At 38.8% G+C, this 14,637-nt stretch overlaps 1 protein-coding gene across 8 annotated transcripts in view; it reads left to right on the top strand.

The window, feature by feature from the left end:
* SIPA1L1 (signal induced proliferation associated 1 like 1) overlaps window positions 1-14,399 on the top strand; it is a 198,056-nt gene extending 183,657 nt beyond the window's left edge. For 5 of the 8 annotated variants that reach the window (XM_079309822.1, XM_079309824.1, XM_079309821.1 and 2 more), the window contains 7 exons: window positions 1,517-1,756; window positions 2,799-2,964; window positions 5,428-5,671; window positions 8,616-8,762; window positions 10,850-10,964; window positions 11,459-11,540; window positions 12,293-14,399. In XM_079309822.1, coding sequence (XP_079165948.1) covers window positions 1,517-1,756; window positions 2,799-2,964; window positions 5,428-5,671; window positions 8,616-8,762; window positions 10,850-10,964; window positions 11,459-11,540; window positions 12,293-12,436 — 1,138 coding nt within the window. In that variant the 3' untranslated portion in view covers window positions 12,437-14,399. Of the gene's footprint in view, window positions 1-1,516; window positions 1,757-2,758; window positions 2,965-5,427; window positions 5,672-8,615; window positions 8,763-10,849; window positions 10,965-11,458; window positions 11,541-12,292 lie in introns of those variants that run through there. The other 3 variants (XM_079309827.1, XM_079309826.1, XM_079309828.1) reach the window with 2 other exon arrangements.
* The last annotated feature ends 238 nt before the right edge of the window (window positions 14,400-14,637 follow it).

Below are 14,637 nucleotides of genomic sequence, written 5' to 3'. Positions count from 1 at the left end.
GGAAGGAAGAAATGCAGTTCTTTAGTCCAAAATCAGCATTACTGTAATTTGATTTGTATGCAAGTGGAGAGGTGCATCTTGCCCTGATGTGATGCCCCTGGCAGTACTGCAACAGACAGTAGAAGGCTACAGTTCACTCAGGCTCTTCATCAAAGCCCACAGCACTTCACTGCAGGGAATCATGGTCCTTAACATGAGCTACATGAAAATGAAACATATTTCAGGGTGATTCGACTCCATCTGTTGTCAATGAAGAGAGAGAAGAAACTCCAAAGCATTAATTCTCCCTGCATATCTGAGATACCTAATTTAAGACAAGCAGAACCACCTCAGGATATTTCTTCATTGACTACTAGGAGTCAGACAAGTGGCATAAATTAGATAAATGACTGCTTGAGACTAAACATAGGTGGTAATATTTTCCCAGGTGGCAACATAAATTTAACCTTAAATTCTTTTTTCTGTTTCAGTAACAGGGATAGATGTGAAAATGCATTGTTTTATTAAGTTGTGAACAGATTGGTGAAGAATTTTCTGCTATGCTAAGAAAGAAGAGATTATTCAGTGACTTTATTTAGCCTTCCTGCTTATTTTTATTTCTCAGTCAGAAACTGTTCTTTACCATGAGGCCATCTGTTTCAAGTTCCTTCACTGCAGTGTTGGATGCAGGGTTGAAAATGTGGATAAGTTGTGTAGAGAGCTGCTAAAAAACTGGTCTCTAGATATATAATGCTATTTCAGTATTAAAACTGTACACAACAATTTCCTATTATTGTGCTTATAAATGACCTTTTAAGATTGTTATAGTAAATATTGTCTAGGCCTAGCACTCCTGTTAGGAAGCATGTTCCATCAGGTTTGAGTATCAGCATTACTAAAGAGTATCTTCCATCTAAAGTCCCTCTCCTTCTCCCAGCAAGCTTCAGTTGGTCTTCCCAGCTCCATTTTCTGTCTTGACAAATGGTGATGTATGTTGGAGACCTGCTCTAACTTCTCAATTTAAGTATTTTTTTTACTTGCAAATACTAAATAAATGCTTTTCAGGTGAAATTCCACAAGCCGTGTTTTGAGAGCTGTATTGGTTTCTTCTTTAGTTTGTTGTGGGTTCTTAAAGAGATGTTTCTTGTTGCGTAAGTTTCTTCAAAATATGTTTCTTTTTAAAGCCAGGAATTCCAGCAAGAATTTGGACTTCAGTTCTTTTTTGCTAATTCAACTAAAATTTTATGTATTATTTTTAAACTGCCTAGTGACAATGAACCCCTAGGTTTCCCATTTTCTGAAGAGTGGTTGTGTTGTATCTCTAGAGGTTGCTTGCAAAATTTTTCCATTACTTTGTGAGGTGTTTTAATGAAATATTGATGAAAGGTCCTTAAGAAGAGCAAACTGATTTTGCAACTCTGTCCTCTATTGATAAGAATAACATTTTGTGCCCAGAATTCTGCTCCAAAATCACTTAAACAAGACCCCTATATACACATTTAAGGCAATTTTTGTCTTTGTTATGTTCTTCTCCTAGTACCATGAGCTCACGACACTCTGCCAGCCCTGTTGTTTTCACCAGTGCCAGAAGCTCCCCTAAAGAAGAGCTTCATTCTGCTACTTCTCCTCAGCTCGCACCTTCTTTCTCCTCCTCCTCTTCCTCCTCGTCTGGTCCTAGGACTTTCTACCCTCGCCAGGGTGCTACTAGCAAGTACCTGATCGGATGGAAAAAGCCAGAAGGGACAATAAACTCAGTGGGGTTTATGGATTCAAGAAAGTAAGACTTTATTTTTTGTTCTCTTGTTTGATCATTTGCTTTAATTGTAAAAAAAGCATTTTGACCTGTGACAGTTCTCTGTAGAGAATCTTCTGTAGAACTTAATCTCTAATCTAGTCTTCTTGGAGTGTGGTTTAAATATTTGATAGTTGGCTAATCTAATTCCCTGTTAACTTGTAAAAGTTGGGGGTTTTATTATTTCTAGAAAGCTCTATGGATTTCAGTCCTATTGAAGCTTATCCTTTCTTGGGACTACTTAAAGGTGACTCAAAATACTATTTGAGCAAATATTAAAATCCTCTTATTGTAGAGCCTGAGTTTTACTTAAACCTCTCATCCATGTAGTAGTACCATCCATGTTGTGCATTAATGCTGGCATTCCACATTGCCTTGTTAAAATTGCTGCCAGTATCCAGTCTAACTGGCTTAAAGCAAGCCAAGATATCTCAGCATTACAATATGCAAGCATCTCTTTTGGAAGAGAAATTGAGAAACTACTTACTAGTGAAAATATTGTTAAGTATGACTCAAAAAGTAAATACTTCAGAAAACCCATTTCAAAGTAATTTATTCAAACCCTCTTGACTGTTTCTGAGTCAGGCACAGTATCACTAGATGATACCAATAACTGGCTGTCAAAAGGAAATGGTGTAACTTTGTGATAACTGCATTATAAAAAGCCTGTTGAAATATTAAAGAAAGTTGGTGATTTGCTGGTTTTGGTCTTACTGTGGACACCTTTTTTTAGCTTTGTACAGAATGCTTGTTATTTCAATGGATTCAGTCCCTTACTGGGAAAATGTATTGCATTAACCTTTGAATTATTGTATTGCTAGTTGATGTTTTTAAGCAAGCTTAGTGCTTCCACAGGTATCCACTAAGGTGAGTCTCTGCTGTAGTAGTGAAACTTCTTCCATCCTCTGTGCCCTCTACATAGTTTTTTTCCCTTTTAAAAACTTGAGGGTGCTATAATTCTTGTTTCATTCATGCCTCTTGCCCCAGGGCTTTGAGACCTGAATGTGTCTGTTCCGTTTCGTTTAAGACGTCACCAGAGTGATGGCAATGAAATGGCGCACCCCCGGCTGCGGGCGTCCGCAAGGGACCTGCGCGCCTCCCCTAAACGAGCCTCCAAGTCCACCGTCGAGGAAGAGCTGAAGAAGTTGATAGATCTTGATAGCCCAACACCTGAATCCCAGAAGAATTTTAAGGTATGGTAAAGAGAGAGAGAGGATCCTTTCTGTTCTCACACATAACAGGAAAATAAAATGCAAGGCGTTCCCTGAATTCTCATCATGGATGGAAAATAACCTCTTTGTAACTGATAACTGGAGAATTAATTTGGTGAAAAGTTTCATTATTACAGTCTCTGCAATATTACAACTTTGTGTGTAGATTTAAAGAGACTAATGTGCCAAATTGCAAAGAACATTTAGTTCTGCTGGGTTATGGAAAATCCTGTAGTGTTGTCTTACATATTTGAACTGTTCTTTTCTGATTGCATCACTAGACAGTGATTTACTGGCAGCATTGAAACTCCTTGCAAAAAGCACACTTTTATACCTCAGTAATCTTGTTATCAAAAATGATCCCTAAACTTCAGCCTATATTTTTGCAGAATAGTTAAAACATTTCCTGATGTGTTTCAAAATACATTGAATAACATTTATATATAAGTGCATATATTTTTAGAATCCATAATTTGGAAGAGAATGTCTTGATTTCTAGTCTTCATGTAAGCCAGTGCTTGCCATCCAGAGTCCAAATTGTTTCCACAGCAACCATGCAGAAGAGAGAGCTGTAACTTCATTTTTTGCTAGTAAAAACATGAAATGGCTTATTAAAGCTTGTTAGTGTGGGTTCCATGCACAGATTATTTAAGATGTTACTTTTGAGGCCAGAGATAAAAAAAACCTTATCATGGCAAGTTAGTTCTGAGGGGAACTGGGACATGGGTGATGCGAACACCTCCTGTTGGTTGTTTCGAGCAAGAGAATTGTTCCCATTCCAAGATATCTTCCCAAGTTTTCTGTTTTTCTGCTGTGGGGTTAGTGAATCAGTTCTTACCCTGATCTTTATTTCCTGGTTGCACTTTTTATATATTTTAGCAAGTAAAAAATATTTTAATAAAAGAAATTAGAAAAAAAGAATGATAACAGCATGCATTAATTCACTGCACCAAAAATCATTCTCCTTTCTGTCTATTGGCTGACAAAGGCTTTGTTTGCCAGTAGAATATGTTCTAGGCTATGATTTTGTGTGTCTTGTGCATCCTTGTATTATGTCCCTAGCCTTCCTTATCTTCCTTATCCTCTTTACTATTTGGGCATTGTATATTCTCAGACAAGTAACTTTTTCTTTTCCCTGCTCTGGTACCAGAACTTTTCATTAGCAGGAAAAAAAAAAGGCAATTCAGTCTTCTGTATGCTGCAGTAACAACTGTGTAGCAGGAGCTGTCATTTCTGTAGTGGTAATGGTTCATGCAGGTTCATACTGTGATGGCCAAGTCCTGAAGGAGGCATCACAGAGGGGAGGGATTGCTAATAAGAAATTGGCATGAAAAATATAAAGTTGGCATCTTATCTTCTGATGATAGCAGGGTTTTGGAAGTAATCTTAATAATTCTGATTCTTAATCATAAAACAAACATGTCCAGCAATGTTCTCGTATTGACATTTTTAAGAGGTGAGAGGATTCACAGATTGTCATCCTGTGTGCACTACCAACAGTTCCATGTTCTTCTCCTACCCTGTAGTGTGGGATTTTGATCACAGGAATAGAATATTGTCTGTGGAACACTTTTTTCCTCTCTCTGAGAAGAGATGACTATTTTTATATGCAAATGAGAAACTCTGTTTTTAATTACTCTTTTTGTTAAATCCATTTGCTCCTTTTCTTTTGTTTAAACTCTCTTACAGAGCAAATGAAGCTCTGTAAAAATTTCTCCATGAAAACCTTTGGAGCAAATTTCAACTGAACTGTAAAGAAATGCTGTGCCTTAGAGATAGCTATGTTGCTACAGGTTTAATGAAAATCAGAGTCTCTGGTGGAGGGAATGATCCTGGTAGCAGCTCTCTGGCACTGGCCTGAGAGTGCAGAACTCCTGGCTACCCCAGCATTGCTTTCTCCTGTGTGGAGCATGGAGGAAGCTGAGATGATGGTGGGGGTAAGACACAAGCTCTCTTATTTATGGGACTGCTTTTGATTCCAATACTTCTGAAGACCCACAGCAGTGGGGGAGTATTCCTAGTTGTTCAGTAACAGGAGACTTCTAGTTAGCTGGCATTTGCTGATGCTGTGTCTGCAGGAAGGCAGCCAACCCCAGGCAATGGGAGAACTCTTCTTTCTCTAGCACTCAGGCTCTTTCTGGATCTGTTTCTCTGCTACATATCAGCTCTGGAGTCGGCAAGACCTGCCTGAGATTTCCACTTCAGGAGAAGTTTGAAGGGTGTTTAAAAGTTAAAATGTGAAATAGGCTGAAAAAAATCTATGTATGTTACCTGGTTATAACCTCCTTAAAAGCTAATTCTTACAATTCTTTTTCCTGTCCACTGCAAAAATGCTATGTTAACGCTTGGTTTCTTACTTGAAAAAAGTTTTTCGAAACGATTTCAAAAGTTTCCTTATTGATTATTTTTTCTCATTTCTTTTTATTTGTGTTTATGAATGTATAGTCACACACTCTGTCCTGTCAGTCTCCCTTTCCCAGCACTCCTACCACAAGGCGTGCCTTGCAAAGGACTTTGTCAGATGAGAGTATTTACAGTGGTCAGAGGGATCACTTCTTCACCTCGCGCGCCTCGCTCCTGGACCAAGCCATGCCAAACGACGTTCTGTTCACCAGCACCTACCCTTCTCTCCCAAAGTCGCTGCCATTACGGAGACCATCCTACACTTTGGGAATGAAATCACTACATGGTAAGTGGATTTCCCATCTTTCGACTTTCAGAGGAATCCTTTGGGAATCATCTCGGGGGAAAATGTTTGTTATGGCAATTGGTAGTTCCGCCTTGATTTTGCTCAGGTGAGGAGAGTCCAGTGACATGACTGAAAATATGAAAAAGGACAGGAATTGAATTTTTTTTCCTCACTTCAGTGGGTGTAAGATGGAATGACTGGTCATGCATGTGCCTTGTGGAAGGAGCATGGAAATTTGCCTCGCTGGTTGCAAGTTTCCATAATTTCTTCCAAGAATCCCCTAGATCAGTTGTATTCCTGTTTGTCCACCAGAGAGAACTTCAGTTCTGCTCTCAGTTCCTTAATGTGGGATTTTGGGAATAAAAGACAATTAGGAAAATGATACAAAAGTGGATAAATACCAGTGGACATTTGGATATACAGCTACACTAGATACAGCTTTTATTGTGCCAACTATTCAACTGTTTTTAAATTAATTTCCTTACCCTATTTATTTTACAGCACTTGAATTACTTATTTTAGTCACACAGTTAACCAGAAAAGGTTATTTGTAAAGTGCTGTCAAGAAGACACTCAGCTTTCCCCCATTAGTTTACTGAAAAGTCTCAGTTTTATTATTTGATGGCTTGTGTGTTGCTGCACGTGAATGTCCCTGTGAGAAGCAGAATTTTGACAGGTTCCCACTGTACTTTATAACTGAGTGTGTTTTCCAGAAATAGAGGTAGATCTGAGGGTAGGATTCTGCAATGTTTTCTGAAAAAGTACATATCTGCTTTGATTTATTCGTTTTAGTAAGTTTCAAGAGGAAAATGCAAGGCTATCAATAGATTCAACTCACTGTAGTGGGCCCTAAGCACAGTCTGCATTTAGCTACACAGGATACATTTGACAGTGAAGGCTGATGAAGAAATCTATTTTAAATTCTTTTCATCTGACTGTGATCATCAGGCATCAGTTTTCAGTGTTGAACCTGACATTTTCATGAGCTGTTGTGTCTGTATAATGTGTTTCTTGCATAAGAGTTAGGAAACTGAGCTCTTTTCATTTCTGTTTTTCTATATGCACTAAAATAACTTTGCAGACTTAGTTATACTTGTAACTGGATGGAGGATTTGGCTTCTAAGAGCTTGGGGTCAGAAGATTAATGATGCCACCTGAGCACAACTGGAAAGCAGCACTTTGTCTCTTTTCATTTAAATACTGTATTTTCCAAAAAGAAAACTACAAAACCTTCTTTTGTTGTCATGTTCTCTTCCACACTGAAGTGATAACTGATAACTCCTCCTAGCACAAAACCTTTCTACCTCTGTCAACAAAACGAGGTTTTCCATTTTCTATAAAATGTAGGAGCTGCATGATAAAAGGACCAGCTATTTGATTGGCACACAGATTGTCTTCCCACACATACTTTGCTGAGAACAGGATTAAGTAAGGTAGATATTTAGTACCACAAGTATTTGTTGGCTTCCAGTTATTCAAAATTCTTTAAATTCAAAGATTCCAGAGCGCATTCATTTTTTAAAAGATGAAAAACAGTGAGCTAAAAATATTTGTATTTACTCATCTGCCTTAACAATCCAAGTCACTTTTTTAAAACAGGTAGCTATTCAAGTAGTTAGGTTTTTATCCAATTGCATGTATCTTTTCACTAATTGGAAATATTTTCATGCTAACAACCTCCAAAATAACTCTCTTGAGAGCTAAGACAAGAATCCTTAGTGTTAATATTGAGCCGAAATTACATTTACAAAAAGTAAATAGAGAGACAAAAGGAATCAAATTCCTGAGCAAAGAAGTGACTGCAGTGTAGCTTTTTTGGTCACTGTTCCTCAGGCAGCAATATGATTTAGATGAAGTTCTTACAAAATTATTTAAATTATCAAGGAGGCAGGGAAACAAACAACTCATGGCATTTTGGGATTATATCCTGCCTGTCACACTGTCTTTCTGTTCTGTATGATCCAAGCAGACTCTTCACTATAATCGTCTCAGCAGCTTCTTCCCAAGTGCCCAGTTCATCTTCTTACCCCTACATCTTTCTCTTCTAATACTGCCTGCAAGGTTTTCAAAACTTGTTTACATCCTGGTAGAGGGGATGAGAAGGAAGTTGTTGCTGTTTTTGAGCTCACATATGGCACCAGGCATTGCACGTTTTTTGATTGTCCAGCCAGTAAACTGAAATAAAGTAGATAATTCTTGGTTGACAGTTTGGTCTTGCCCTAATTAGCAGTGAAAACCTAGTGGTTTCACTTTTGTTGTTTTAATTTGCACAAAAATTACAGGGATTTTGAATCCTTGTTTGAAGCTTGCCAATGTTGGGGTGTTTTGCCATAGTGAGCCATGTAACAGCTTACAGGTGGGTGTGGCTTTTTTAGTAAAGGTCTGAATGTTTCACTGAACTGCTGAGAGATGTGCAATGCTCTGGAAGTAATTTTAAGGGTTTTCCTGTTCTGATTTGTCTTGGTAGGCTTAAGTCGGCTCCCATTGGTTTACAAGATTGTAAAGAGGAAGGAAAAAAACCCACAGTTTTGGGTTGAGGTGTTTTTTTGTTTAGTTTTTTACAGAAGCAAATAGATACTAGGGATTGCAGAATCCCCAGCAAGCAGCAGAGGCCTCTAAAGTATCTTCAGCTTGTGCAGAGGCAGGAATTTTTGGGTAGAAGAGTCTTGGACTCAGGCTCAGTGCTGGGGAATCAGAGACTGACTTTTGAAGCACTCAGCTTGCAAGGACTGAGGCAAGTTAGAAAGGAGATGAATGTGCTGGCTTTAGAAAACTGCTGTGTAAAGGGCTGTATCTGGTCAACTGCAGTTGATCAAACATTCTTCTGAATTTTGTTTCCAAAAGTGCTATGCCAGAAAAGTTAAGAATAGGGTATGCAGTAGTATTAAGAAAGAAATTTTGGGGTGTTTGTATGGAGTTTATAATCTATTCTGCATCGCTCCAGGAGAGTTTTCTGCCTCAGACAGCTCCCTCACAGATATCCAGGAGCAAAGACGGCAGCCCATGCCAGACCCTGGTCTTATGCCATTGCCTGATTCTGCCTCTGATCTGGACTGGTCAAACTTGGTAGATGCTGCCAAAGCTTTTGAAGGTAAGTTTTCAGAATATAATACTTAGGAAGCTGGTCTTTGTGCACACTTCATTAAGGACTGTGGGTTTTGTGGTTGTTTGGGTTTGTTTAAATCCTGACTTTCGGTTTTGTTGTTCTTAATTTCCTACTTAGTCAGAAGCTTAAGCTCATTTAAAATACCAACTCAAGTGTTAAGATTCTGAAACTTTGTATTTAATACTCAGAAACCATTTCTTCGTACTGGAATTCCTTGGTGCTATGGTTTGGCCAAATCTTTGTGAAGCTGGCCACTTTCCATTTCATGTAAAGCAGTTGCATACAGTTGGTGTGAGAAAGGCACGGAAGTGTGAAAATAAAGTCATATAGTAGGGGCAAAGCACACTAAGGATTGCTTGCTGACAGTGAGAAGTAAGTACATGTAGTGCAGTTGAAGTTTGCTACCAAGATAGTTTGGGAAATAAACCTTGTTGGTAAATACTTTTTTATTGTCTCTGCATACCCCAAAGATGTAGATTTGCCTGTAAGTGTTGTTTCATCACGTGGCATTTTCCATCTCCATGACACTTGGTAAACTGAAGAGAACTTTAAACTGTTAGATACATTTGAATTTAAAATTAAATGCAGTTTAGACAAAAGAGAATTTGTTACTATAATCCAATGGAAAAGTCTTCTAGGTGTGTGAAACAGAAATGCCCATTCCTAATATCTGCATAAATGTTGTCCCACCTTCATGGAAGTGGTTTTTTTACTCACTTGATTCAGCATGGTTGGAAAAGGCTGTGAAGTACTTTGATTTCTTGGCTGTTCTCTGCTAGTAGCCTTATATATCATTAGGATAGTGCATGTCTCTATGGATGTTCAAGATGTACTCGTGTCCTCTGCTCTGTTGCCACAGGAGTTGTAGGAACAGCTTGGCTCATATTTCTGCTGTGCAGTTTTGGGAAGAGTATTCAAAGTAAGACATGGTCCTCAAGAGGAGATGAATTTGTAGTGATTTTTTTTCATCACCACATATGGGTGAAACTCAGGTTTTAACACATTTCCCTGTGGTTGGCAGTTTCTCTTTAAAGGATCCCCTGGTTTTTGGTGAGATTTATTTGACAGTCCTCATTAACCTGAATCCCTCACTTGGTAGACCCCAGACTCACTTCTGTTTCTCTTCAGAAGTGTGAACACAGTCACTGTGGTCAAGATAACAGACTGACAGCTCAGATGAAGAAAAGATGGAGTAATGTGTTAGCTTCATCTCACTGCTATAAAAATACATTCAAATTTGACTTGGAGAAGGATCTCAATATAATTCCATTGGTCTTTGGTTCTCTAGTCTCTGACAGGTGCCAGCAGGGATTGACACATACCAAGGAACCTAAATTCTGATCTGTGATCCTGAACACCTCCTCTACACCATTGACTGGTGTCCTCAGCACAAGCCCCTGAAGTTGCAGATCATGCCATTTGTACCAGCTACCTGGATCCCTAAGTTACACCAACCTGTAGTATAAAAATTTGCCAAACAGAAAAAGGCAATTCTCTTCTGTTTCCAGTGAGAGCCCAACAGTTGCTGAGGTTCATTTATTAAGCTAAAAGTCTTTATATTGCTCTTTGTCATACCACACGTGACAGTGATCTAGAGATGTGAGTTACAGGACAAGAAATACACACACAGCAGCAAAGAGGTTTACTGTTTCAATCTGAAAACATTTTCTAAGGCATAAGGAAAAAATTTCAGGTTCTGAAAAATATCATTGGTCAAATTGCACATAGTGAGCTCTTTCCTCAAGATAAAGACATTCTTTACAGAGTGAAGGAAGCTAAATGTAGGTGTCAAGTTATTGGGTGGTATCATGCCATTGTAGCCAGGAAGATCTGCACAGTGCTGCTTGTGCAGTGCCAGTACTTCCTGAATCCAGTGCAGTGGCAAACCTGGTGCAAACACTTGCACTGCCAGTTTGCTTCTGTCAAGTGGACATTGGTATGTCATACCATCACTTCACCTTGCTTGAAACAGACTGAAATTGCTGAGATGCAGCAGCGTAGTTGTTGTGCTGTGCATGAACAAATAATCATTATTGCTGCCATTGTTTTTCTCTGTATGTTTGCCTTCTCAGTCCAGCGAGCTTCATTCTTTGCTGCTGCTGATGAAAATCACAGACCTGTGAGTGCTGCTTCCAGCAGTGATCAGGCTGAGGACCAGCTTACTGCACAGATAAAGCCTTATACAGGGTAAGCAGATACACCAGATGGCCAGGCTTTCCCAGCTACAAACCAAGGAAAAGAGCAGGGATGCCTTTATTTGGAAGCCATCTCCAGGCTTCATGCAATAGTTCTTCACAAGTTATCATGAAGATGGTATTGGGAGGTGAAAATAAATGAATTGTAAGTCTAATTGAACCTTTTTGCAGGCTTTTTCTTGTCAGAGATGTTCATGAATCTGTCCAAAGCAGTGGTAATTCAAGGCATTTACAGTGAGTTCAAGTAGAAAGAAGTCAAGTGATGGGGATGAACCCAAGTAATCATGAGTTAAATTTGCTCTGTTTAATGTGCTGCATGTATTCCATGTACTCTTTATTATGCTCATTTTGTGACCTCTTGGTGCATGCAAATGCATACCTTCATAAAGCCATTTGGTATAGACAAAGCTTCTAGCTACCCCACGTAGTAAGACAGTAAGACAGTAAATCATACCAATACCTATTCTTGTTCCCTGCTTTCAACAGTAAGGAATCTCCTCCAACTCTCGCCTCTAAAGTGGACCAACTGGAAGGTTTGCTGAAGATGCTGCAGGAAGATTTAAGGAAGGTAAGCATTTCATCTGCAGAAGGATTTGTAAGATGTATTTAGTGCTTGGTGATGCTAATAACTGTGTAATCCTGCTTTGCCGTGCCTGAGCCTGTGACAGTCTCATCCTTCTATGAGAAAAAGACATTTCTTTGCTACTTTTCTCAGACTTCTAATTATGCATGGCTGGGATGGGGTGTCTGAATTCGTAGGCGTTTGATTCCTCTGCTTAAATTAGGAGGGTGATTCACAGTACCTCCACTCCTAATTCAGGTGACATTGCAAAAGATTTGAAGTTAGTCCATAAAAATGTATCCTGCTGATGAAAAGCTGACAGTGTTATCTAAACCTGGAATTTCTCTAAACCAGTGGAAACTTCCTGTGTTGTTTTAATGCCTACTTGGTCCGAGAAGGGTCTGCTGTAATGAGATGAAGTCTCACTGGGAAAGCGTTTGCAGGAAGGTTCCCTGCCCTTTACTTACTTAACCATCAGCACTTGTACATACAGAACAGGTCATGGCCAATTTTATTGGACCACCTGGGGAGACAGCTTCTGCACTAGGATCTAATACAAAGAAATCCTGTTCATGCAATCAAAATGTGGGGAAGGATATATCACTAATGTCCCTTGGATATAAACCTGTGTGTTACTGCACATAAAATCCTTAAAAAGAATGAGACTTATGCTGTCTTCAGAGATTCTTGTTGCTCTAGGTAGATAGAAGCATCACCTAAAATTTCCACTAAGATCTGTATTTTTCCTTATGCCTAAGGAAAAAGAGGACAAGGCCAGCCTTCAGGCTGAAGTGCAACATTTGCGGGAAGACAACTTGAGGTTACAGGAGGAATCCCAGAATGCAACCGAAAAGCTGAAGAAATTCACCGAATGGGTTTTCAACACAATTGATATGAACTGAGAACGGTGTATGGGGAAGGAAAATATCTGTTATGAATATTATTACTGGGACTTAAGCTTTAATGCCACCTTAATTATGACATGTGAAAGTATAGTCAGAGCAATTCCCTGTTCTTCATTCTCCAATAACCCTTTTTTGCATCTCTGCGCGCACTCAGAACAATTGCAGATCAACAATCAATGTCTGCCTTTTGTAGAAAAAAACAAAGTAAATAATTTTAAAAAGGTAAAATAAAAAAATAAAAGTTTAACTGCTAAAATGTGAATGTCTATTTTTTGCACATTGTCTCTTTATCTGTTATGTACAAAATAATTTGGAGGCCAGGATCAGGCTTGCTGTTCCATCTGCCTCTGTTTCCATTAACTCCTTTCTCTCTGTTTCAGGTAATCTGCTTTTCCTTGCAGCTTTGGCAAATATTATGACATCTAGAAAATTAGAAAGAAATGTTTACTTTACTGCTCTTCTAACATTGTTTTCTGAAGTATGCCACAGACAAGGGGATGTAATGCAATGTTTTAGGTGTCTCCTTAGCAATCTGCGCTTGGTTACTAGTGCTACCTTCCCATACATTGCAGAGAGCGTATCCATAGTGTATGGTACAGTACAGCCAGCATCACAGCTTAGAGAGAGAATAGAGAGGTGAGCCATGGGTGAGGCATATTATCACACATCTATTGCATTAGCATTTCTGCTGGCCTTTGTTTCCTGTGGAAGCAATGGCTGCAAGTACCTTTACAAACAGCAAAACTAGGCATGCTGCAGTTCATACCACATCAGGCAGGCTGAAACAATGATCTGGCAACAGTGCTCAGTTGAATGCAGCCCCCTTCCCTTGCAGGGGAGTCTGTTGCTTGCATATGTGCAGGAGACTTAAGCTGAAGTTGTAAAGAGATTAAGGTTTGGTTTTTTCTTTTTCCCCCCAAAATGTCACTATAAAAAAACCACACAAACCATCACTGTGCACCTGCCCTCCCGTTCTGTTTCCCTGGTTTTCTTAAATTACAGATTTGAGAAAAGTTTATTCAAGTTGTGTTTTATTGCATGAGACATCTTATAAATCCTTTACTATGGAAGATAGAGGAATATGTAAAGGGGAATTAGAGAAGTGTATTTTTCAAAGCACTGGGACAGGATTGGAGCTCTGAAATCCCCAGTCCCCAGTGAAGTTATCTTGCACGAGATTTCCCAAACTGCTTCATGCCAGCAAAGTTGATTTCTTGTTCTTTGAAGGAACAGCTAACTTGCCACAACGTGTTACCTCTATAGAAAATACCTTTTAGGTGTCAAAATGCAGCTTTTAAGCACTGCAGTCTGCACAGGCATTGAACTGTGCAGTGTGCTGAGAAACCTTTTCTACTCCCTTCTGAGGGTATAGTTACTACCTTAGTAAATATTGCCTTCCATAAAGTGCAGTGTATTTGGGGGTTAATTTTGAGAGCATCCTCTCACTCCCCTTTATCACATTCTCAAATACACAGATTCAAATCACACCAGTCTTGTCACAGACTTCCATGCTCTCTTCAAATCCCTTTTTCACGCTCTTTAATCTTGCTGCACACAAGTACACACTACACTTCAACCTCAAACTTCATTTGTGATGCTAATCCCCATGGAGTTCTTCTCTAATGTTTTGTCATGGAAATGGATCTCTTTGGAACTATTTCTGGAGTGCTTTTGTAAAGGTTTAGAATGTCTTGGGTTTTTTAATGACTTGTATGAAGGAGATTTATATAATGCCTGATATTATTTGTAAATGGGAAATATTGCTAACATCTCTGAGCATCCTGAAGTCTTGCTTTTATTCTCTTTTATTTTTAAGTTTGGTTTTGTTTTATTTTATTTCAAAAAATATTTTGGGACTTGGGGCAGACTATTTATTAGAGTTTTGCAACAGAGTTCTTCTTGTATGATGCCACTGAAGGCTACTTGTAAAATTCTGACAATAAAACTCATTTTAAAGGTTCTTCTAAACAATTTTCTGATTTTGTTGGATTTGTTAAGACTTTCCAGAGTGTTCATTTCTTCCCTCTTTCTTTGTGTCCTTTTGATATAGGAGTTTAATTCTCCATTAGATTCCTAATTTTTTATCCCTTTGAAGGTCATTACTTGGCATGCAAAAACCACTCCATCCTTTGACTTTTTACTTGTATTATTGCACAAATGGATCTTCTTCCCCTATTTACAAGGGCTTTCTACCTTTA

Source organism: Erithacus rubecula, assembly GCF_903797595.1.
Source record: "Erithacus rubecula genome assembly, chromosome: 6".
NCBI classification, from domain to species: Eukaryota; Metazoa; Chordata; class Aves; order Passeriformes; family Muscicapidae; genus Erithacus; species Erithacus rubecula.
The sequence above is the reverse complement of the archived record's forward strand: the minus strand, read 5'-3'. Positions and strand labels throughout refer to the sequence as shown.